Source organism: Pyxicephalus adspersus, chromosome 3, assembly GCF_032062135.1.
Source record: "Pyxicephalus adspersus chromosome 3, UCB_Pads_2.0, whole genome shotgun sequence".
Classification (NCBI taxonomy): Eukaryota; Metazoa; Chordata; class Amphibia; order Anura; family Pyxicephalidae; genus Pyxicephalus; species Pyxicephalus adspersus.
Window position 1 is genome coordinate 5,265,244 of NC_092860.1, and position 24,027 is coordinate 5,289,270.

Consider the following 24,027-nt stretch of genomic DNA (forward strand, 5'->3'; position numbering starts at 1 on the left):
TTTTTGTCCACCCGGTTACAGCTTCTTCCCCACCCAGCTAAAACAATTTCTGGGAAGTCTATTGCACCGCTCCCACAAGTGTCCCACATTGGGGTTTTAGTTCCTTTTTTAAAGGAGGAAGTATTGGTAGCAGAGCTGTTTTTCCTTCTTTTTGATGTAAATGTATAATTAGGTATAGTAATGATGTGTTTTTTTTTTTGTTGTAATGAGACCAATTCCTTAATCTTTCTGCAGAGGAGATATCCCGTCACAAAGGGCCACCCGTCTTCACACAAGAAGAACGATACAAGATGGTGCGCGCCATTAAGTGGGTGGATGAGATTGTTCCCGGAGCCCCCTACGTGACTACACTGGAAACCCTGGACAAATATAACTGTGATTTCTGTGTCCATGGAAGTGAGTAGATTATTCCAGTACCAAGCATGGTAATCCCTGCTAAACACACAGAACACTATTGATTTTATACTATTAAAAAACACACATGACAGTGATGATCAAAGTGCAGTAACACAAAGGAGCCAATCAGATTTTACCTGAATAATGAAAGGTGAATTCTGATTGGTCACTTGTATGCTTATTGTCTTCCAAAATCCGTACCTGACCCCACAGATGTTCTTTTGGCTGATTGAGAACAAATACCCACAGATGCATTCCAACATCTTGTGGCTGCCTTCCTAGTAGATCGGAGGCTGCTATGTCTTTAAAGAGAAGAGGCAACTACATTTTATTGGCCAAGGTTTTGGAATGGGATTTCCAACAAGCTCATATGTTTGATGGTCATGCGGCCATAAACTTTGTGCACTATAGTATTCTGTAATGCCATGTTGACCATTAGCTTGCACTATACATTGATTCCAGTGGTAGCAGGTAGTATTTCAATATATTTTATATATAAGACAATGGCTACAAATGCATTCAAGTATCATATAAATATAAAACATTCATACAATTTAATTCTTTACATAACATTTATGCTCAGAAACATACAGTAGTAGTTATACTATACACCCAGTATTCAGGCGTCTGATCACGTTTCTGATATTGGAATAAGATTTAAATAAAAGATATATCTGTCGCTTGCCTTAGGTGAACCTTTAAATATTATATTGTGTTACTTGTCTTGTCTTGCATTGCTCAGTTGGTTGCATACTCCTTGTGTATCATACAAAGTGGTGCCAAAGCTGCTGCTTGTATTTCAGCTGAGGCAGCTGTCAGCAAGTAGTTACAGCTTGCTGACAAGCCGTTTATATCTCACTTGTAGCTGCACACGTATGTCTACCATACACAGAGGAAGCTTTGCAGGAGCTAAACCAAGCAACATACCAACCATTTATATGTTTGCATGGCATGGAGTCACCATAGAGGCAGGCTGTCCAGGACATACAGAAAGCAATAGGAGACATAGTTATTGGGAGGGCCCCTGAAGTGCATTAGGTCACTACACAAAATGTGGACTGTCACAGCCTTACTGTATAGTGGAAGGACTGCATTAAAAGCATGTAAGAGTGTGAGCCCTAAAAAGTGCCAAGGTGCAAAGTCAGAGCACATCCACCAGACCTTTACCAGGAATGATAGGGAATATATCTGGTTTAGGCACTCACACACCTGTGCTGATGGCAGCTGAGCAAAGATGGCAAAGATCAAGGCACAGCGTCAGCAGACAATAAAAAAAACCAGAGAGGTCAAAAGTCAGGTGCAAGTGGAACTGGAATGCAGGAAGACTGGGATACAATAATTCAGGGTCACCCGGGATCAGGGGAGCACTCCATGTAGCTGCAGCAGGAGTTGGCTAGTACTAGCATAGCAACGTGTTGCTCAAGCTGCAAAAATAAAAAAATGACAATCAGAAGAGCTGACTCCTGCTTAGACATTGATTTGTTGCAACTCGATTGTTCTGGGTAAAACTGCCAGAGACCTGGTGCTGGTACAGAGGAGCAGTTAATGTGACAATGGAACTGTAAGTAAAGGAAAACGTCCCCAATGGGACAACGACAAGGTTAAAACACGGCATGGCTTTTAACCATTTTTATTTTTATTATCACAAAACTGCTAAAAATTTCCCTTGCAGTAGGCTCATCTTGCACTGCAAGGTTTCAAGCAGTGGTCGCTAACCTTTCGGACCTCACGGATCACTAAATCCACGGAACCCAGACCCGGGGAGCCACGTGTCACTCAAAGGGGCAGAAACTTTTCCCAGAGTGACATCATGATGCCAGAACCCTACCTCTCATCGCAGGCTCAGACCTGCTTATTATTGGGGGACAGTGGCGCAGCGCTGTGGACTCAACAAAAGGTCTAAGCCTGTGATGGGAGGGTGGGCGGGTTGTATCCATACGGGGACAGAGCCACGGACCACCTGTTGGTGAACGCTGGTTTAAAGGGTCATTTTCCCTAGTGGTGAAGAATAACCAAAATCCGCTCCTGTAGACTTCTTTCTAGCTGCACAATCAGTCCCCCCACTTTTTCTTCCCTGGTTGCAGTTTCTCCATTGTCGCAATGTACAATACAGGGCCATATGAGGGTCCATTCACTTACTGCAGTAATGAGCCTTTAGTCATAATCTTAGAATATCACATTGCTCTTGTTCATTTCCACTCATATTACCGTATCATTACATGTCCTTCTATAGATGACATCACGCTGACAGTGGACGGTAAGGATACCTATGAGGAGGTGAAGAATGCTGGGCGATACAGGTTGGTAGCAGTCTGTGGGGGTATACCTTGATGGGCAGACAGCATGCTATGAAAAGTGTTGCTTATTCTTGGCTCATTTTCTCCAGGGAATGCCAGCGCACCCAGGGGGTGTCCACCACAGACCTGGTAGGACGTATGCTGCTCATGACAAAGGCCCATCACAGCGTGGTAAGTACTGGACCCCTTGGGTGAGTGAATGAGGCTCTCTGTACTAAAAAAGGGCTTTGGCATTATGTGGTAAAATCCCTGCATCCAATTGAGTAATTTACTATTGCTCTTACAGGAAGCTACTCAAGATTATAAACGACACCAAGACAACTTTGGGAAGGTAAGTAGGTTCTATTACAGGGGTGAGCACTGATACTCGTCAATATCACATCTACTTTAGATATATTACATAGATATATATATGTATATATATTACTATATATAACTATTATTCAAAACAGCAATAAAAATATATAACGGATGTACAGAGTCAGAGGGGTATAAAATATATGATTACAGAGTATGTATGTATATGGAGAAGGAATAATAACAGATCATGATCATTCAAGTATTAGCAGAAAATAAATATTTCCTTCCTGGAAATTTGACACATTTTGATGGGATGGAGAAGGCATAGGGATAGGGGAACATGGGGTCATGTACTGGGAAGGATTGGGTATAGGGTAAAAATAAGGAGGGGGCTAGTGAGATGGGGGTGCAATGTCTTTGGCTAAGATGTAATATAATGAGCAGTCAGATCACCTTGATAGAGTACTTTTGCATGAATTGTTTGGGGGGGCGAAGTGGTCACATGGAGTGTAGAAACAAGGCTCAGCTAATAAGGGGGGTGTTGGCTAAGTGCCACCCAAGGCTCTGACATCATACCAAGATGTGTGTCGGAAAGTTTTGATTACATCCCCCAATTGAGTTGGGGAGAGCGTGTCTTCTAAAAAGGGCTAAAAAAAATGTTGTGGGTGCGTGTCAGGGCCCAGAAATTTGGATTGGAAGAAGCTGTTGGTGGGTGGTAACTCTTCAGTATAAGCTGCATGGGTACTGGTGGTGTGCTCAGCTAAATAGGGCTGGAGATAACACTGCTTATACCAGCAAGTCCAATGGGCAGGCTCCCCAATTCACCAAGTTAGAAAAGGAGGAACATTTGGGTTTAGAGTTATTTATGCTTTCTGATAACTAAGGGGCAGGTTCAGACCAGGCAATCCCATGCGGCTCTCTGCCGCTGGCACCTTGCCGATCACTCACTGGAACCAGTGTCTGACAGCTTGCAGCAGTGAGCGGTACCGGTACATTTATTTCTGCCCCCATTCATCCCCCATTCATCCTCTATAGTGCTGCCATGGGGAGAAGCTTCATGTAGCGGCTTCCCATACTAAAAAAAGGAGAACGGCTCCATATTAATGCCCATGGTCCTGGAATAAAGTGCCCAAGAACTCATATAGTGTGATGGTCAGCTATTTACAAACATTTGGTCCCTTTGTTACCCTGTGGTACCATTTTACCCCACAGCCAAATATATTCCTACCACTAGAGTTCTGCTTTAAATTGCCTGGAGAATAATGAGTTCTGCTAAACTACCTCTACCTGTTAGTTGTATACATGGAGAAGAAAACTGACAAATTGTTTTTTATATTTTAATAAATCTACAAATTATTATCAATAAACACTTTATATAGCGCCAACATATTATGCAACACTGTACAATGAATAGGGGTAGAAAATGACAGAAAGTGACACGGGAGGAGGGGAGCACCCTGTCCTGAAGAGCTTACAATCTAAGAGGTGGGATATAGCCTCATGTTTGGTATTTAAATACTTTTACCGCAGATATGGTGGAACATGATTCCTGCACATAGGCGGGCACCTATTGATCTTTGCACCTATCCTAAGCATCGTACCTCTGCACTCCCTGCCCTTCTTTTCTGTACACCTAGAAATATTTCTGCATTTTTCCTGTATAAGTTGCTAATAAATCTCCTTTAAAAATTTCTGTAGGTTGGAGTATGAAGCTCGTAATCAGAAGAAGGAGGCAAAGGAGCTAGCGGTGTTGGAGGTGTTGGAGGCTCAGCAGAAACAGGAGAGGATTGTAGAGGGGCAAGAAAACTAAAAAGCCCCCCTCAACCCTCTTATATACGCAATATTATCCATCTTCTAATTCACGAACAATAATACTACACACTCCTCCAACAGTCCTCCTCCAACTTCCGGCATCCATTTACCGACACGGCACCCATCACCTCACACGGGCAGTGTAATGACAAATCGAAGCCAGGCTTCTTCAGGGGGTGGAACGACACTGATTTTAGTTCAGGGAACCCACCTGACACCAAATCTATCATTGCCTATAAAAGAATCCATCTTTAATGCACAGGGATGAAACTAGCTAAGGTGCTCATACATCAGAAAAGTGTTGGCTTGATGTTTTAATAGGATCTGTCACTTTTTAATTGACATTTTTGTAAAACTACTTGCTTACTCCTTTAGGTTGATGCAACTTATATAGTTCATTGCTGTTCCTGAACTTTCTGTACATACACAGTAGATGTGGGACCTTGGCTGTAGATGGCATACAGGGTCCATTGTAGGACACCCCTCCTGCATCACTGCAACCCTGATATTGACTTTAAGCCACTGATCACCCTTTCCTTTCCTAAACCTTATCTATTCAGAGCAAGGAGACAGGGTCTCTTTAATGTTTTCCCCTTTCTGGCTCGGAAATACTTTTACAGTGCTTCTTCTTTCATCAAAGCCAACAAATACCAAACATGCACTTGTGTTCTAGCTTGCAGGGATCAATGCTGTCACCCCCCTATTATATGACCGTATTTGTTCTGAGCACTTGGCCGCTGGTCAGTGAGGACTGCATTATTATTATTTTTAATAAACAGGATTTATATAGCGCCAACATATTACGCAGCGCTGTACATTAAATAGAGGTTGCAAAAGACAGACAGTTATATGATGAAGTCCTATGCTCCCACATATCCGAAGGCGCTGGGTATTTCATAGCAGCTGTAAAAATGGCGGAACACTTTGCAGGTGAATATAAATGTGTAGGCTTTAAATACACCTTGTGTCCTGCTTGGTCTAGGTGACAGGGTCTCTTTAAGTGTAGGCAGAACATATTAGAAAATGTAACAGCTGTGTTTGTAAGAAGTGACTGGTTCTCTTTAACAATATTTTTCATTTTCCATACATATTTGCTGCTTCTTGGTTTTAGTTCCTGCGTGATTTAAGTTTTCATGGCATCTAATACGGGATTAAGTCCTGCCAATGAGAGCAGATAATTTTTTTCTGGCCATTTAGTGTCCGGTGATTACTGGTCATCGATCAGAAACAACTTTTGTTTTTTTTTTCCCCAGTTTTACGTATAACTGATGATATTTTTTGCCAGCTTGTGATCAATCTTTGCTGTTGGGGAACTATTTGTTAATCCTTTCACCTGCAAAGCATGCCCTCCACCCCCCATCCTTGTTTTTATGTGCACAATTGTGCAAATTTTATAAGGTGAATGGTTACATATGCATATCTTTTATGAAGCACAAGTTTTTATTTGCTCAGCTGTACTGGTTTTATACAATACTATATAGTTTTTGCTGCACAGGAGACGTTTCAAGGGCCACAAAACTCTAAATATAAATGCCCAAGGTCTGTCCCTTTTCCGTATAGAAACGTACTTTTTTTTTTTTTAACTCCTGCACAGCTGGTTTATCTAACTTTAGCAGAGCAGAGCTCAGTTTTGCATATACCTGGCTGTACACGGCTTGTTTCAGGAGTTTATTATCAGCAGATTGAATAATATTCTGCAATTTGCAATAGTATGCAACCTTCAGGACTTAATCATCCCAGACCACATCCCAATATATCGTAACCACAGGAAACAGCCAGCTTTCCCTTAGGAAAACCCAATTTGGGGACTTTTAAGGTCAAATGTTAAATTTGACAATGGGATATAAAAAGAAAATTACACTTTATTTGAAAATCACATAATAAAACATAAAATAATACCAAGAGTTTGTTCAAAGTACAACACTCACTGTCACAACGGACTCAGTTTCTGCGAAATGCGTTGAAGTTGGAGTTCTTCCATTAGGAGGCCTACATGAGTGTTATACTTTGAACAAACTCTTGTTTTTTTCAAATAAAGTAATTTTGGTTTTATATCCCATTGTCAATTTAACTGTGTATATTTGAATATTTTGCAATTGTCAATGTATGAGCACCGTATCCTTCCATCTGTCTGCCGTAGTTGGAACCATACCTAACAATACTTGTTCATATCTTCTTCTTCGTTGTATAATTGTTCTAGAGAGGACGGTTTCCAGTGTAGGGGGAGCGTTGTAGATAGCAGTTATATCTTCGTCTGTTAAACGTTTGTTGAATATTTATTTTGCAACTCCTCAGATGCCCACAGTGTGGGTACATATTAAAGGGACCCTGTCAGTCTTAAAAACAATGGTACCACCCAGCAAGTATAACAAGTAATTTAGTCTTGGGGGTGGCTTGTGTCTCTGCTGATCGTTTGCTGCCTCCCATCACATTTTTGTCACTTTTTGGAGTGTCCGATACCTGTGATCTGCGGGGTCTCTTTAAGTAGCACTGCCTGTTTACAGCAACAGCCAATAGGGGCAGAAACAGCAACAAATAACACTATACAAATAAATGTGTTGCTTGTAACAACCAGATTCTGTTTTCCATTTTATTAATGGGGATAAGGAAAAAGGAGAATCGGGTTGATGAGAGGCGCACAGTCTTTTTTTATTTTCCAAATTTTGTGTTCTGTTTAAGTTTTTTTACCTCGTATCAGTAGGGGCATTTGTTCCAAGAAGAATGATAGAGGCATAGGCTGTATCTGGATTTCTTGCAGTACCTAATTGACAACCCAATACAGACCTGACCCTAAGGACAGAACATGTCGGATGTAAGATAAGCTGCAAATATGGGCTAGGCAGAGGTTTGGCCAACATCGGCTGGCCAGTTCTGTTCTTTGTTCTGCAGTACAATTTTATTCTTGCCACCATAGCTTAGCCTTATACTACTACATCATATAACACCTCCATCAGGACCGATAAAAAAGCGGATAGGCTGACCATGGAACAAAAAAAAAGAATACATTTCCAGTGGACAATTTTTCTTGTTTTCCATGTTTATTACCAAAACCTCACAACTCATTACAACAGCCTTTTCTGTCTATATGATGGATATTGATGGTCTTTGTCTTATCTCTAAATGTTTTAAATTAAAGAGTTTTAATTGTTTTACCTGTCGTCCTGTTTGTGTGTGAATGATGCATGATCGATTTGAATGTTTTGCAAAATGTACAAAACTTTTAACTTAAGCTTGAAGGCTGTTTATCAACAGGGTTTTTTTTACCAGGGAAGTGGCTAAGATCAACCGATTTACGAAAGAAACATTGTGACGTGCAGGCTTGCCATTTTGGCATTGAAAGATGGTGATCACTTAGCTTTTGCTACTTTAATAGTAAGAAGTGCCAAAGGCTGCAATAGACAAAACAAACACCTAGATCTCTGCTTTTGATGGCAAGGGCTGCTACCACTAAATGTAAGTCTGTGGGCCCATTGTAAGGTAATAGGCACTTATCACCATTTTTTTTTTTTTTTTAACGTGACAGCTGGAAAGAGCAGTGATCAGTTTATCTTGCGACCAAATGAAAATTCTCATTAATTAAATGATGTCAATACCACAACCAAAGACATGTACACCATGCAGCTTGTCATATCCAGTCTGCAGCCATTGACAGCCTGTCATTGTCCACCCGCTAAATTATTTGAGCTGTACACCATATCTGTCATTACCAGGTATAGTGTATGGCTTAACCAATCTAGCCGGGAACTGATGACACTTAAAATGTATCTGTCATTGCTTAGGTGCCAAATTAAATTCCCAGACAATAATGACGTTCAGCTTTATTTGCTTCAAACCCAATGACCAAGTTCCAGGTCATATTTGACGCAGATCCAATATAGAACACCAAGCCTATCAATACCCATGTCCCAACATTATTACCTTGCAATGGCAGCCAGCTTGAGATGACACAAACCATCCACCACACCTTAGCCAAGGTCATATTGATCCAAGGGCACGGTTGAATACAATGCCAATACAATCATCCATCCAGTCTTGAGTAACCCAACCTTGCATTACGATGTAAGTGGTCCCTAGTCCAGGCCTTTTAGATATCTCAATTTTCTATGCTGAATATCCTGTGCTAAACAACCAGAACTTTACTACATAGCTTCAGCTCTTGCATAAACTGCTCTCCTGTTGCTCAGAATGACGATGGCGGCACTAATTGGTTTTATTAAGTGATTTCCGCAGCTGCTGATTTTAAAACAATATCCGTCATTATGACTAGACTCCGGTGCCCTCAAAGTTTTTATGTTCCATGCTACAAAGGAAATGTAATGAGTGATCTTATGAGGGAAGGTGAACGAAACCCAACCTGCAGGTGTAACCAGCGTCCTCGGTGCTGGAAAATACCGACCAGTGGGTACGCCCCTATCTTTAATCAGCGAGCGAGGAGGAAAAGGGAGCATTTAAGGAAAGACCATGTGTAATTACCGGGCCAGCTCACTGACCTAGAATAGAAATGGCGGTGAGAGGGGAGGTTTAAGCTGACATTTACCAAATATCGCTGGGTGCAAAGAGAAACTTTGTGAATGAACTTCCTCCTCCACAAATCACTTGACAGAGCTTTTCTCACCAGACTTTGGAACAGTCTACAGTTCTTGTAATTTACAGCAGGGAGTGCATTGTGTCCACATTCCATCAATATTTCCAGTAGGTTACCCTAATTTGTTGGCAGATAAAATAGCGCAATTGGTAACTGGTGATAATTATAATCTGACATGAGCCAGATATAGATATGAAGGGGAATGACCTCTAATAAGCATGACTAATAGTTATTATGCATCAAGCAACGGCCCGTGCCGGGATATGGTTTGCATGCAGAGGGGTTTTATTAGCAATATTTAGATGAGCAACGCAACAACCTGGAACCAGAAGCCTGTTGAAGAAGGTCCCAATTCTTAGAGGAATGTGATTGTGAATATCATTCACCCCTTAGTAGGAATGTCTTATCACGTTTGTATAAACCAAAGCATATAAGATAATTAGGGTATGCTATCTCCCCATATTGCTGCCGTCCTTTATTCCATTCTGTGTAAGAAGTGCCCCATGTCAGGGCTTGTATCTGGAACACTGTAAGTTCATATAAATATTCTAATGTATATATTTTCAGAGATGTTTTATGTACTTATATGACGATTGTGATGTTGAGAAATTTATACCATGTATTCTTATGATCACAGATCTCCTATATCCTGAAGAAGCGAACAGAGTTCCGTGAAACACGTCGATAATTGGGATTACTCCAATAGGTATCCTAAAAGGAGATCAATATTAATGTACAATGTTTATATGATTTTATGTTTTGAGACGTTTTTCTTTTTAAATGATATTTAATAAATTTTATCGTTGTATTTAAAAGATTTGTAATGTGTTTTTGGCCTCATCAATTGGTTATTTACCTATGTGCCATTGTATAAAACAAAGATTATTATCACTGTGCAGGGGAAAAGTATGAAGTCATCTTAATTGAAACAAAAAGAGTAACGTCACCCACAACAACCACAAATCCGAATGCTTCTGAATGGCTAGAGAAGGGTTTGGCAAACTCCGGCCTTTAGGCCACATATGGCCTAGCCAGTAGTTCGTTCCGGCCTAATGCCCCCTGGCCGATCCCGCCTAATGCCAGAGCCGCGGGTTGCCGGCGGATCAGCCAGGGGGCATTAGGAACTACCAGAGCCGCTGGAGCTCCGGAGCTGCCGGTGCCACCCCCTTGCAGTTGCTCCCCTATTTACCGCGGCAATCATTTTTTGTTTCAGTGGGCGGGAGCATACTAGGCCGGACCCGCCCCAATGACCCCGCCCACCACAAGGGAAATCTCCCTGAGGGTAAATCCCTCTCCTCTGCAATGCATACGGAGGAGAGGGATTTCACTTCGGGGGGTGTTCCCTTGTGGTGGGCATGGCCATTAGGGCGGGCCCTGCCTAGTGTGCTCCCACCCACCCCATAAATGCCCTAATGGCCATAAAACTTTGCCAACCCCTGGGCTAGAGGGTTCATAAATAAATGGAAAAGGAAATCGACCTAGACCTACCTAAAACATACATAGAGTTTTTTAATTGACCTCCGTGGGAGGGAAAGGCAGGAAAGGGGGCAAATATATGCTGGAATTTTTTGTAGATATAAAACATGCACATCTACATACAGTGCATACAACTTACCCATGCTTTGGATCACTACAGGGTCCAACATCTGAGTACTCTATTAGGCTAGCTCAACACCATATGAGATGGCATTACAATGGGTTTGGGGTTGCCTTCTCATGGGATTGCCCATGGGCTACAGTGGGCAGTCAATGGATGGGTGGCAGGTATTAGGCACTTGGACTATGATGAGATGAGAAAGACTGATAGCAAGTTTGGGAAAGGACCATCTGTGTGCACCATGTTCCAAAGCAAGCTTCACTATATTTGGTGTGGAGGAGAACTTGGACCTCAACCCAACTGAGCAATATTGGGCTGAGATTAAATGGTGATCACCAACCACGTCTTCTAATTCAACGTCAGTAGTGACCTCCAAAACTTCTAGTTGTCTCCAAAGTCTTCTCAGAAAATAAGAAACTGTATAGCTGCAATGGTGGGTCCGACAGCAAGTAAATTATTATTGTTATTATTATTTGTATTAGGATTTATATAGCGCCAACATATTATGCAGCGCTGTACATTAAATAGGGGTTGCAGACAGATACAGACAGTGACACAGGAGGAGGAGAGGATTCTCCCCCGAAGAGCAATGGCCATGATTGGGAAGTCCAACCAGCTCATAGAGTTTTGAAGGTCCATATAGTAAATCTACACTACAGAGATCTTTGCACCAAACATAACTTAGCTCGTTGTTTCTTCAGTTTAGGAACTTTTGCAAGCTGAAAAATAATTCCCTTAAAATCTCCATCTCTGATATTTTTTTCTCGCTTTCATGACTAATTATAAAATGATTATCTCTTGGGAAGGAAGCGGAAAATGCCTTCGGTGGTCTGAGGATTTCATTCCTACACCCTCCGCCCCCACCCTAGTCAAGGTGACAGCAATCTGGATGTATTAATATGCTGTTTTCTCCATTATTCCAATCTGAAAGTGTAAAATTGCCTGGGAATTGATCTGATGATTAAAGTGACATGTTAGATGTACCGTGACCCTCGTGATCCGTCTGCTAATCACTACGCCGGGGACTAACTGATAATGTCACGGAGTTGTCCCCAAGGTGTAGGGTGGCTTTCTGCGCTAACCAGAAATAATGATTGTCTGACAAATGCTGCTTGCAGAGATATAATTAAAGAATAGTTTTTACTTAGATGGATTTAAGAGGACCTGTGAAGTCTTTTTTTTGTTTGATGGTTCTTGGTTCAAGCGGCTGTTTTCCAGGGCTAGCTCACACATTTCTGAACATATTACAGTGTCTGCACATGTATGTTTAAAGGGCTGCAACACGCATGCTTGGAATGAGATCCAAATACACATCATACACCCCCGACCTTCAACACAACATGCAATATAAAAGACTTGCGTCATAGTCTCTGGACACACATTGATCACTCATAGACAACAGATGACCCATGCAACTTGACTTGCACTGAACACACCAACAAATGCGCATTGAATCGTCTGAATGAGCCCCTAAAAGTTCACCCAGACATGATTTCTTAATGAATAAAATAGGATGTTTCTGAGACAAATAGAAGCTACAAATACTTTGGCAGCTAGCTTTGGTCTGGCTCTATGCTAAAAGGTTTGTTTGTTGCAGTACAACTAAGTGTGGTGCAATTCATTATAAATTGCAACTGGTTGCACCTAGCAACAGCACTGCAAGAAAAAAGGATCAGGTCCATTAAAAGACTTAAGTATAGATATCCCATTTAAAGGTATAGGTCTTACTATATTGCATGAAAAAATGCTTACATAGCCAGGGTTGGCATTTTTATTGCTCTTTGTAGCTGATGTTTGGGGTTACCTATTAAGTCAGGTTGAAAAAAGACATCAAGTCCATCAAGTTCAACCGCTAGAGAAATAAACATATCCCAGATATAAAACTCTATGGACATAATTGATCCAGAGCAGTGGTCGCCAACCAGTGGGGAAAAGTTTGTGGTCCACAGAAAAATGTGGACATTGTTTGCAGGTTTAATGCTTTATTATTAATAAAACAAAAATAATATTGTAATAAATTCTTATATTCTGAATGACAATGTTCACCATTATATTGCACTAAATTCAGGAACTGTACTAGAGAAATTAAAACAATGGAGGCGCAGCGACATCAGTGTAGTATTAAGTTGTATGAGGCAACCGTTACTGAGCCGCACGCTTCAGTATTGTTTCCACCATTACAACAGTCACCCCGCTCCACCAATACCGATTCTAATCTGATTGTTTTATTTTATTTCTCAGATGTTGTTTTAGGTTAGCTGTGTTTTTTCTTTACCTGTTATATTTAATGGCATCCAATAGTTTGACTTTAATAACTATCATTTCTTGTTTGCTCTTAGATTGGAATGAAATAAATCCATAATGAGTGGGATAAAGCAAAAAAATATTTTGCATTTCTTTAGTAATCCCAAAGATAATACAACTAATGATAATAGTAACAATAGTAATAATTCACATAACCGTGAGCTGATCAATGAATCAGAGCCGCCACAGTCCTTGTCAGCACCATTAGGAAGATCATTATTTCACAAATGTATTTATCTTTTTATAAAAATTCATATGAACAGTCTGCGGTATTTAAAATGATGAATTTAGTGGTCCGTGAGGTCCGAAAGGTTGGCGACCGCTGATCCAGAGGAATGGGGTGTGATGGAGACTGGTTGTTAGCTACAGCCAAATCTAAAGGAAACCTTTACTAAAATATAAGCTTGTCCTGCTGAGCCGTCCTTCAATGTTGTGTCCTTGGCATTTGGCTTCCAGTGGCATTCTGAGTCAGCGGCTAAATATGCCATCAAGTGTTGGAAATTTGCTCCGTTCTTGCATTTAGTCAGTGACTTTGAAAGCTCGGACATTTTTAATGCAACAAAGGCAGCTGGGACACACAAAGGTGGACGAGAACACTTAAAACTCCAAAATGGACAGGAATGGAGCCCGGAATTATGATCTCACTGTTTAGGCATCCAGAACATATACGCCAAACCAGGGATTGGTTCCTCATGGACTCCATCTATAGATAAAACATCACTTATGTATAGCCGCACCTTTATTGCCGGTGATGATGTGATGTTTGGGTGGCAACCATAGGTCTGGGGGGTAAAAAAAAGACAAAAGGATTGGATAAAATGGCAATGAAAATGCAGCTTTGTTCTTTAAAAATGTAAAACCAACAAATCCTCAATGGTCAATAAGAAGCCAGGCACGTCTTTGGGGTCCCCAGGCCATCATGAGCCCCGGAACAACTGCACCCTTTGCACCCCTCATAAGACTTTTCGAATTTGTCTCTTATCCTCGTCTCGGTAATCTCTCCTCTGGAATAGAGGGCCAGTTTGTCTCTTTGGAAGTCCCCGGCCTGCAGTTCTTGGCAGGTGTCTTTTTATGAAAGAATATTTAATAATCAAAGGCGTCGAGGAAGAATCTTTTATTTATTCATTACTGGAGTAAAAGCGGCTCAGAGACAAACAAATGATATCGGCTTTGACACAAATCAAATCACATCAAATAATCGGAAATCTGCGGCACGGGGAGACTTTATTATATCTAGTGATGTCCCCGCCGGGGAGTGCTGGGGGGAGGAGGACAATTTACATGATGTACAGGAAAGGATAATGCGCTTCTGTCACTTTCACTTCCCAGGTCTGGGATTTGTCAATATGTGTTATGATTTCCTGGCTGGAATTATCATCACTCGACTTATTTCTTTATGCATTTTCAGCCAACGGGTAAATAATTGCAGTTTTTCATTTTATTGCCAGTTTTACATATGGAAGTTCTCCGTTGTGCTGCGGATCTGCAACCTTCAAGAGGACCTGTCAGAACCGGGCTTATCTGATTGGATTCATAACAATAGGACCCATACCAAGGCAATGTCTATAACTTTATCTTACAATATCAAACTAATACATACATTTTCATAGGGATAGAGGCTACTTTGTGTTTTTGGAAACATTGTTTTGAAGATTATTATTTTATATATGTTAATCTACATTTTTTTTCTATAGATTCCATATAAAAAGTGTACATTTTATTCTCTTATGTGGAGTTTGCATGTTTCCCCTGTGAGTGGGTTTCCTCCGGATGCACTGATTTCTTTTCACATTCAAAAAACATACTGGTAGGTAAACTGGCATCACCCCAAAAAACTGCCCTTAGGGTTTGTACATATCCGTCGCCCGAGATGAATGGTGGTGCACATCTTGGGCAAAAATCTACCATTTGTCATTCATCAATGCCATGGCAGAATGGTCAGGATTAATCGCTATGCGTGCCTATGGAGGTGCTGCTCCCTTGTCCTCTCCTTATCATAGAACTATCTGCATATTTTACACAGCATATGGTGAATTCTTGTGTTCATAAAGCCAAAGTTATGGGTGGAGTGGGTCATTTGGGAGCATGAGCAGACGTGCTCCGATGCATAATATTTTATGCACTGAGTCTCGTATTCATGACTGATGTCTAGGTGATGTATCAGATGATATAAATATATTGTAATTAGCTAAATATTACAATTCTCCAAGCCAACTTATTGAGAATATATAAATCTTAATGAGAATATATATATATATATATTTATAATAATACACCCACCAATATAAGTCAGGATCTATTGCAAAAAGGGAATGAGGAGGACCCCCATAGTAACCCGTATAGTGCAAGAACTAATGTTACTGAAGTCAAAAGGGTGAAGGAAGATCATCATTATCAAAGTCCGCTGAATATCATCCGACACGTTTTGGGAGCCATAAAGTTCTCTCTTCATCAGAGCTTCAAGTGCTGCTCTGAATAGAACGTTGGTCTGTTTTGGAGGATCAGGGAGGATTAGTCAACTATGGAATCAACTGGCTTCTTCCTAAAAGATTCTTCCATATTCTGACCATAGGCATTGGGCTCTACAGCATGGACTGATCTCTACTGGAAAACAAAGCCAATGATGGATCCAGCAGGTTTCTCCTACTCCTACTTTTCAAATCTTACTCAAGATCTTGTCATCTACATTTTAAAAACCAATAACTAAGGATTAGGGATGAGCGAGGGAGATTTTAAAATTCGATCTCGCGGTGAATCGGGCCGTTCAAGCTTACCGAACATGTAAGCGAGAACGGCCTGTGCCCTCATTTACCTCTAGTGCCCGGTAATCGCACACAGGAGGATTCCCACAGCTGCATTGATGAATGCAGCTGTGGGCATCATCCTATAATGATTTCCTCAATCTTCCAATGGGTCTGCGAAATCGGTTCGCGGAAATTTAGCAGACCCATCTGAAGTTAGAGGATATTTTCGCGAGAATGTCAGGCATTCTCGTTCATCCCTACTAAGGATCCCTGTCAGGGTCTATACCGCCAAGCTACCTGGGCAGACATAGGCTGGCCATATATAATCTGACTGTACAATTTCCTTTAACTTTGCCAAAATGATGTAAAAAAAACCTAAACAATTCATTCACTCATTATCAAATCAGACAATTCAGCCTTAGATAAGACTTACAGTCTGATTGTATATTTTATGGTGATCCCTACCGTCATTTCTCTGGAGGAACTCGCTGTACTTCTCTGATGCAGAGATGCTGAAAGACACAGCAAAGTCATTTTTAATTGCAAGCTCCTTTGCAGGGATCACCTATCCAATGCTAGTTAAATGGTCAGTTGGAGACAATTGTCCAGGATGATCTCCAGCTGTGGGGTTAATGCCGGTCAATGTTGGGACCCCTTATCCCTGAATCTATATTGTATCGAGAATAAGGATACGTGCACACGTCAGATGATTCTCGTAAGATATCAGCCCTGAGACAATCTGGCGTATGTATAGCGCTCAATGTCCGAATGAGCACCATGGCAGGTCCATGAAAGATCATAATGCAAATGAAGAAGAGAGAGCACAGGGGGGTGCCTCTACACCATTCTCCCCCCTTCTCTCTCCATAGAGCAGAATGGTGCTGTATGTACGGAGCTCGTTCATGTATCATGCAGTTGTTTGTTGTTGGAAACGATTTTTGCACATGTGTACGCAGCCTAAAACATGTGATAAATGGACAATCATCATAAATGTCCCCCATGGAATATCCCATAGGTCCCACATTCAGTGCACTGCCAGGAAACAACAGATACTTAATATTAAAATGTATTAGATTATCATTTCTAAGTTTTGGAACTTTTACAAAACATGATCTAAGAGAACCTGTCACCGGACTGCTCATTTCAATACTCTTCCTATAGGATTATATGTACATTTAATGTATTCTTTGCATGTTATGTATCTATATCTTGTTTCAATAAGCAAATATTCCTGAGACTGCTGCTGGAAACCATTATCTTGCATATGACAAGGTCTCCTTAAAGTGTTATAATGTACAGCGCTGCATTATATGTTGGTGCTATATAAGGATTGGAATTTGGGTATTTTTTTAATAAATGCCAACAAACATATTGGCTAAATAATCCCAATTCAACCTTTTCCCCATTGGCACCTTTTTTAAGGGATTAGACAGGCTGTACCCCATATACACTGCTTGGGTGAGCAAAAGAGAGACAATGATATATGTTCCCCATTAGCCATAGGAGAGGGATCAGAGGACGACGCTGGAGGAGAGCTCAGGTAGGTAGGTGTTTGGTGTACTCTGTGTACTGCAGAGGGTCATGGGGGTGATCCAGGGACTTATAGGTCTTTTTTTTTTGTATTTCTCTTTTTTATGTAAAAGTTTCCTTGTAGGGGAGGAGCTTATTTGTAGTTCCACCCCTGATTATGGAGAGACCACTCCTGAGGATCCTGTTAGCTGCATTGCACCTGAGATATACTGCCAGGTATGTGCACCACCCTGCAATCATCACTGTACACAGAAGTGGCCCCCAATCAGTAACAAAGGACGAGGGGACAAAAGAAAACAAGAAAGTTGAAGTTTAATCTGCTTATATTTTACTTTCCCTGGTTGCTGTATTTTACTCATCAAAATTACATTTTGTTATTATGCACCCAGAAATTTATTTTATTATTTTGTAATTATTTTTTACCCAGTCCTATCATCATTGGGATTCTGTGCTTCTCTATGTAATGCAGGCAGATTATGGCTGGTGAGAGGGGCTAGCAAAGTCCCAGGGTGACAACGCTGTTCTTCCCTAAAAACACTGCGTGGTCATTTTAGGATAAGTATAACCCCCCCTCCACATTGAAACACACAAACACAGAAAAGCGAGTCAATCGGTTGTTGAGTTTTATTAAACGAACAAATGTTCTAAAGCAGCAGATACAGAATTGAGTACAAATCTACACGGGTGTCTGGATAAACGGATCTGTGTTTTGGGGACATGGGGAGTAGGTAGGTGGGGGCAGTGTCTCTGGGTCAGGGGTTATGGGGTGAGACAGTCCGTGCTGTCCAGTGATAGATAGATCTGAGCTTTGCACTGGAAGGTGCTGGATGTGTCCGGGATGAGCTCACAGCTGTGCAGGTTCGGAGAAACGTCTTTCACACACAGCGCCTGCGGGACGAGAAAAAGAGATATTGGTATACCATTACCTAATATGGAAGACCTTGTATAGGCACTTCCTGTTATAAGGTGACAACGCTCTGCCTTGTTTACCAATCATGCTACAGAGTTGTCACCCCATAACACAGGAATTCTAATGGTCACATCTAATACAGGCACATTGAAAAATGCCATACACCATCAATGGAGTGCATATAGACAGGAAGTGGCTATGAAAATGCTGCAGATGATTAGTAGCAATGAAATGCAGCACATTGGGATCATCAAACCTCTATCACCCGCCATCAGAACAGAAACTGGAATCTCATTGACTGCTATGAGCAATATCAAACTTTTGTCCTGCCCAAAATACAACAACCTATGGTAGCCAATCAGAAGTCACCCTGTATTTCCCTGATTACTCCATAATAATAAAATTGTTCTGTGATTGGCTGTTAGAGAAAGTCATTGGCCATTGAAAGTTCCTCACCAATGAGCCCAGTAATGGCTTCCTTCTGTTTCAGATTCTGGGGCAGATCATCATCCCTGCCCTGTCTTCCCAGTGAATTCTCTGTTCTTTCTGAACTCCAACTGGTCATGTGACTACCCCATGTACCCCATGTACCCCTATGTCTCCATAACATCACCATGTACAATGCTGGACCAGCCTTAGGCAATGCCACTGGTTCTGCATGGTACCTGATAACACAGGGGGACCACTGCAGAAAAAAGGTCACATGACCATAAGCTACGGTATGTTAAGTCATTACCCAAAAATGCTATTCCTTAGCATCTGTGACAATATTATTGGAAATAGCACTTGGTATGTGATAGTGCCTAGGCACCCCAGTGGTTATGTCCTTATAGCTGTATATCTGCAGTGTGTGATCATCCCAGGCACTGCTGCCTCTGGATATTTGGAGTGAGATTTGGTATTCTGATCTCTGTTCTCCTTGCTGGAGGGGAAGCTGAACCTGATGACCTGCAGTGAAAGAATCTCCCTGCTTTTGCTGTATTTATCCTATGATCTGAGCTTCCTCCACCTCCATCTGCTGATACCTGGAAATTACCCCACCAATTGTCTGACCACCAGTTATCGGGGGGCAGCTCTACATGAGGAAGCAAAGCCCTGTCTATACGAGAAGAAGTAATGGGGAGTCAATAACGAGGTCAAATCAGCTGCCGGGAGACCCTAGCCAATCCTGGTGACCGGTTCCTTGCCTCTTTTTTGCCACAGCTTTTACAGTCCAATTAAGCTGCTTATGGACAGATTTAATGTACAGCACTACATATTATGTTGGTGCTATATAAATACTGTTTATTAATATTAATAATTCTACTGTTTGCTGGTTTGTCCCTAACATTGTTTACCAATTCACTTAACAAGGACGTGAATGCAAATACTGTTTCTAATGAACGGGGGGTCAAAGTGGGGCACCCCCAGACCACCTCTCACCATACTCTGTAAAACAGATTGCCTGCGCTTCTTATCATCACCTAAAACGCCCGCTTTGGGCGACATTGATTAGTCATTGACATTGGGTGACTTTAGATTCCCACAATGGTGGATATTTTTTTGGCTGCTGAGTGGTTAAACCCATCACTGACATTTAAATCGCATCTGACAAATGCCGGATTCCTATTGGATGATTTGAAATAATTCGAAACAATGTAACAATTTATACAGCCATGGGAGACAGTGAGCCCCATCAACCAATCACAGATCACCAAGCCTTGCATTTTAAATCTGATATCCAATTACATGATTGCCTGGATCAAGTGGGAAGATTTGGACAGGGGAATTATTGCTGGCTTGTGATTGGCAGTGGCTAATATTCATTATTATGTGTACTTGTATAAAATACAGAGATCGGAGAGTTTCCCGAGTACCAGGCGGGCACTATTGCTGAAATATGTAACCTGTCTCTTCCTGGCTTCAGTCTGAGCTGCAAGCATGCTGTAAGTGAAATCTAAATGTCTGATTTGCAAAGGTTAGAGACTACCGTATAGATACATATGGATGTCAATCATCAGCTGGAAGTGATGATTTTCAGCGACAGTTCTTTTCTGTTCTATAGGTCTGTATTTTTTCTCATGGCCAATAAAAATCTAGCATCTGTATGAGCCTATAGAATGTACTGAAACAACCAGAGCTTCATAGCAGCCAGGGAAGTGATGATGTCAGGGAAAGGGGCGGCGACAAGACCAGTACAAATAAGGGCATTGGAGACTGGTCATCACACCTGGGACTGGTTGGGAGTAATACTGCAGATTTAGGTAAGTGATTGCATGATTTGCAAGCCAGGACGGGTGGACCCCGCAGGCTTTTGTACCCCTCTATGTTACTCCCCAGTCGGGGTTTATTTTATGAAATAATAATGATCTGGCAGGTGGCAGTAAGAATATGATGCCAGAATAAAAATAAGATGCCAGTTCTGCATCCTGCCAATAACACACTTCCTGCCCTAGCATGACAACACTCACCATTTGTTATCTACAAAGGAGCAGCGTTGTCACCCCGGGACAGGACTACAGAACTCCCCCTCCTCAGCTGGGAAAGCTGAGCCTAAAGGGGAAATCTGCCTTCATTATAAAGACTAGGTGAGGATAGCAGTGATGTGAAGAGGGGGTGCTGCTCTTTTGGGGGGTCTGCCCCTGCACCCCAGGATGGAGCTGACACCTAGAAGTGAGCTGGGTGCCAATCTGGGACCAGGGAGGGAATTACAAACACAGGAAGTGAAGCTGCTCTTTAGGATTCTTTCACTTTCAGATTTTGATCATTAGAAAGAGAGATTTCCCCTCACTTCCTGTCCCGGTGAAAGTGGTGTCACCAGGCAGGAAGTGGGGAAGAATCTGTAAGAGGGACACAGCAGTCATATAAGAGCTGGCAGGGGTTCTCCATGAAAAATCTCTTTAATAGATGGCAGTAAAAACCCAACAGAGGTTCTGACCCTTCCCTATTCTATCCAAAAATGTTTGAAAACCTTCACCCACCTCATGGCATACTCACCATGTTTTTGAGCACAGCTCCCTGCCGTTGGCTCCCTAAGGCGTTGAGGAAATTGTCGTCTGCGCCGTCCACGACCTCAGCCGCGTTTTCGGGCTCGGAGCGACGTATGTCGGGCGACCGTCTGATCCCGGAGAGCAGCCCGGACGCCCTGCCCACAGAGTAGTAGCTGGGGCCGGTGGTCTGCTTGTACCAGGCGGCTGTGCGCTGGCAGGAAAGAAGGAGAGCCAGGGCGCTGCATAGCAGGGTGAGGCGTAGAGAGGAGCGGGGGCTGACATACACCATGGTGATGTACAACAGGCGAGAGGCTCAGGAGATCTGCAGGAGGGGATGGCAGCCGGGCTTATAAAGAGCAGAGGGGTGGGCATACTGGCAGGAGGGGAGAGGGAGATGGGCTGCGGGTGGGTGGTGGGGGCTGTGGGTGCACAGGGGGGGGATGATGATAATTCGGTGGGGTGGGGGGGTTATATCTCATGTGACAGCTCACCAATCAGTAAATCAGGAGCCCCCAGCAAAGTATATGGAGATAACCAAGCCACTGACAGATCAATCCAACGCCTGGATAACGAAATTCTGATTAAACGCTGACAATTCACCCAAAAGCTGAAAATTAACCCCCCACCTCCTGCCAATGTTTCCTTCCAAGAAGAAGAATTCAGACTTTGGATTTGGGAAGTTGTGATGGGCAGCATGTAGAACTAAAAGAAAAGGGGCAAAAAATTTGGGGGCACCTAAAGGGTAAATCTGGCCAGGAGGAATAAATTTAAAGGTTTAATAAAGGGGGGATTTAAAGTGAATCCGGAGTAATGCTTTGTTGATGAGATGAATGGTCGTGCTTGTCGTGCAGACCAAAATCTGACATGTGTACCGCAGTCCCGGGTGGGGGATCCACTAGATCCACTCTGGTGGAATGATGAATAACCAATCAGGAATAGATATAGATCTACTACAGATTGCTTTAGGAAAAAGCTGGATGATTTCTAGAAGCACAGAATATAACTGGGGATTAAAGTTTTAAAGTAAAGATATCAGACGGGTGATCCAGGGATGATCCGATTTACTCATGGAATCAGGCAGGAATTTTTCCCCCTGTTGGAGCAATTTGTACCCGGGGTTGTTTTTTTTTGCCTTCCTCTAGATCAGCTATGTCTATAGGGTTTTATATCTGGGATATGTTTATTTCCCTAGGGGTTAAACTTTCAACCTTCTATGTAACTAGGAATGAGCTCTCATGGAGGAGAACAAATGGGTGCTGCTTGTCCTCCCCTCTCCATAGAACAGAACGGTGCTGTGTTCTCAGGTATTTCTTACATGAGATCACAGCACTCCCCATGACAATGTCTTTTGTCTCCAGAAGGGCGGCGCTATCTTCTGGGGTCGCCGTCCATTTCCATGTGTTGTTCTTGGTACAGATATTAAACAGAGATCAGCTCCTGACTTGCTACAAAGTTGCAGTCTGATCAAGCAATCCTGCAATGCTTCCCCCTGCCTGTAGGTGGTATTTATGTATCAGGGCAAATAAAGACTTCTGCTCATCACACAAAATTAATGGGTTGGCAAACCATGTTAATGCACAAAAGAAAGAAAAAAAATGGACCTGAACCGGAGAGCATTGTGATGTGCTGCCCCCTAGTGTAGATGTGTATTGTGGCCTAAAAATAATGAATGGCCCTATAATTCAGATACTGATCCATTGATATATATTACTGCAAGGCATCACTCTTACATCATCACTAGACAGCAGAGCTGTGGGAGGGGCCCAGTAGGCCCACCCACTCCTGGCTGCCTGTAGAATATTACGGAAGGGGGCGGGTACAAGACCAATCACCTTGTGCTAAGAGAGAGGGCAGCAGTGACCGGTCTTTATTACAGGAAGTTCCTGCACAAAAAGCAAGGGTTTACACAGAATCACTGCCTAGATCTGGAGATACACAAGACTCTGCTATAAAGAGGGAATAGTTTCTTTTTTTATTTTCATTTTAGATTTCCCGTCACTTTCTCTCCTGGTGACAACAATATACGCACTTTGCTCATCTGAACGACTCGCAGCCACCTTGGGGACAGACTTATTCATGCTCAGGGGGGTCCGGGGGGCTGTCATGCTGTCATGCGTGGGAACGTCCTGGGGAACATTCCTCCTCTTATCATTTCCAATATCTGGTGACACTTCCAGCTAAGCTGACATCTAATTCATCGATCGCTCCTTATCTCGGTGAACGCGCTGCTGTGGACTGTCAGTATGGAGGTGACTCACAAGTCTTTGTGTCACCTACAGGAGCCCTGTGCTGGGTCAGATATGGAGGACTACAAAGCTCAGAATACAATATATACAGAGTTGTCACAGCCAGGGGTCAGCATCGTGCTGTGGACACCGACCATGGGGCAGCACTGGGGTTTATTACCCCCTCATATGAAACCCTCCCCGGGGGTCGGTGCCCTGACTTTTTCAGCCCCCTTACTGTCATCCTGCATTCACCTATCCAGCACATAAGTTGTTGTTTTCACCTGCTGCTTGCTTAATATTTCCTTTAAAGAGAACCTGTGTTTGCTCATATAGGGTTTGCTTTAAAATGGAACTC

The 24,027-nt window shown here is 42.3% G+C and overlaps 2 protein-coding genes and 1 long non-coding RNA gene across 3 annotated transcripts in view; 2 read left to right on the forward strand and 1 right to left on the reverse strand.

Annotated features, from left to right (window-relative positions):
• Positions 1-7,957, forward strand: part of PCYT2 (phosphate cytidylyltransferase 2, ethanolamine) — a 20,362-nt gene extending 12,405 nt beyond the window's left edge. Inside the window, exons 3-7 of the mRNA XM_072403183.1 lie at positions 235-396; positions 2,630-2,696; positions 2,783-2,864; positions 2,980-3,046; positions 4,670-7,957. Coding sequence (XP_072259284.1) covers positions 235-396; positions 2,630-2,696; positions 2,783-2,864; positions 2,980-3,046; positions 4,670-4,803 — 512 coding nt within the window. The 3' untranslated portion in view covers positions 4,804-7,957. The remainder of the gene's footprint in view (positions 1-234; positions 397-2,629; positions 2,697-2,782; positions 2,865-2,979; positions 3,047-4,669) is intronic.
• A 1,464-nt stretch (positions 7,958-9,421) lies between these two features.
• LOC140325526 (uncharacterized) lies at positions 9,422-10,205 on the forward strand. The gene is made up of 2 exons (XR_011919689.1): positions 9,422-9,497; positions 10,028-10,205. It is a non-coding gene; the product is annotated as an uncharacterized lncRNA (long non-coding RNA).
• Positions 10,206-18,172: 7,967 nt separating this feature from the next.
• NPB (neuropeptide B) lies at positions 18,173-21,834 on the reverse strand. The gene is made up of 2 exons (XM_072407019.1): positions 21,452-21,834; positions 18,173-18,453 (listed from the first exon to the last, which is right to left on the reverse strand). The coding sequence occupies exons 1-2, from the start codon at positions 21,731-21,733 to the stop codon at positions 18,325-18,327; spliced, it is 411 nt and encodes a 136-aa protein (XP_072263120.1). The 5' UTR covers positions 21,734-21,834; the 3' UTR covers positions 18,173-18,324.
• Positions 21,835-24,027: the final 2,193 nt, after the last annotated feature.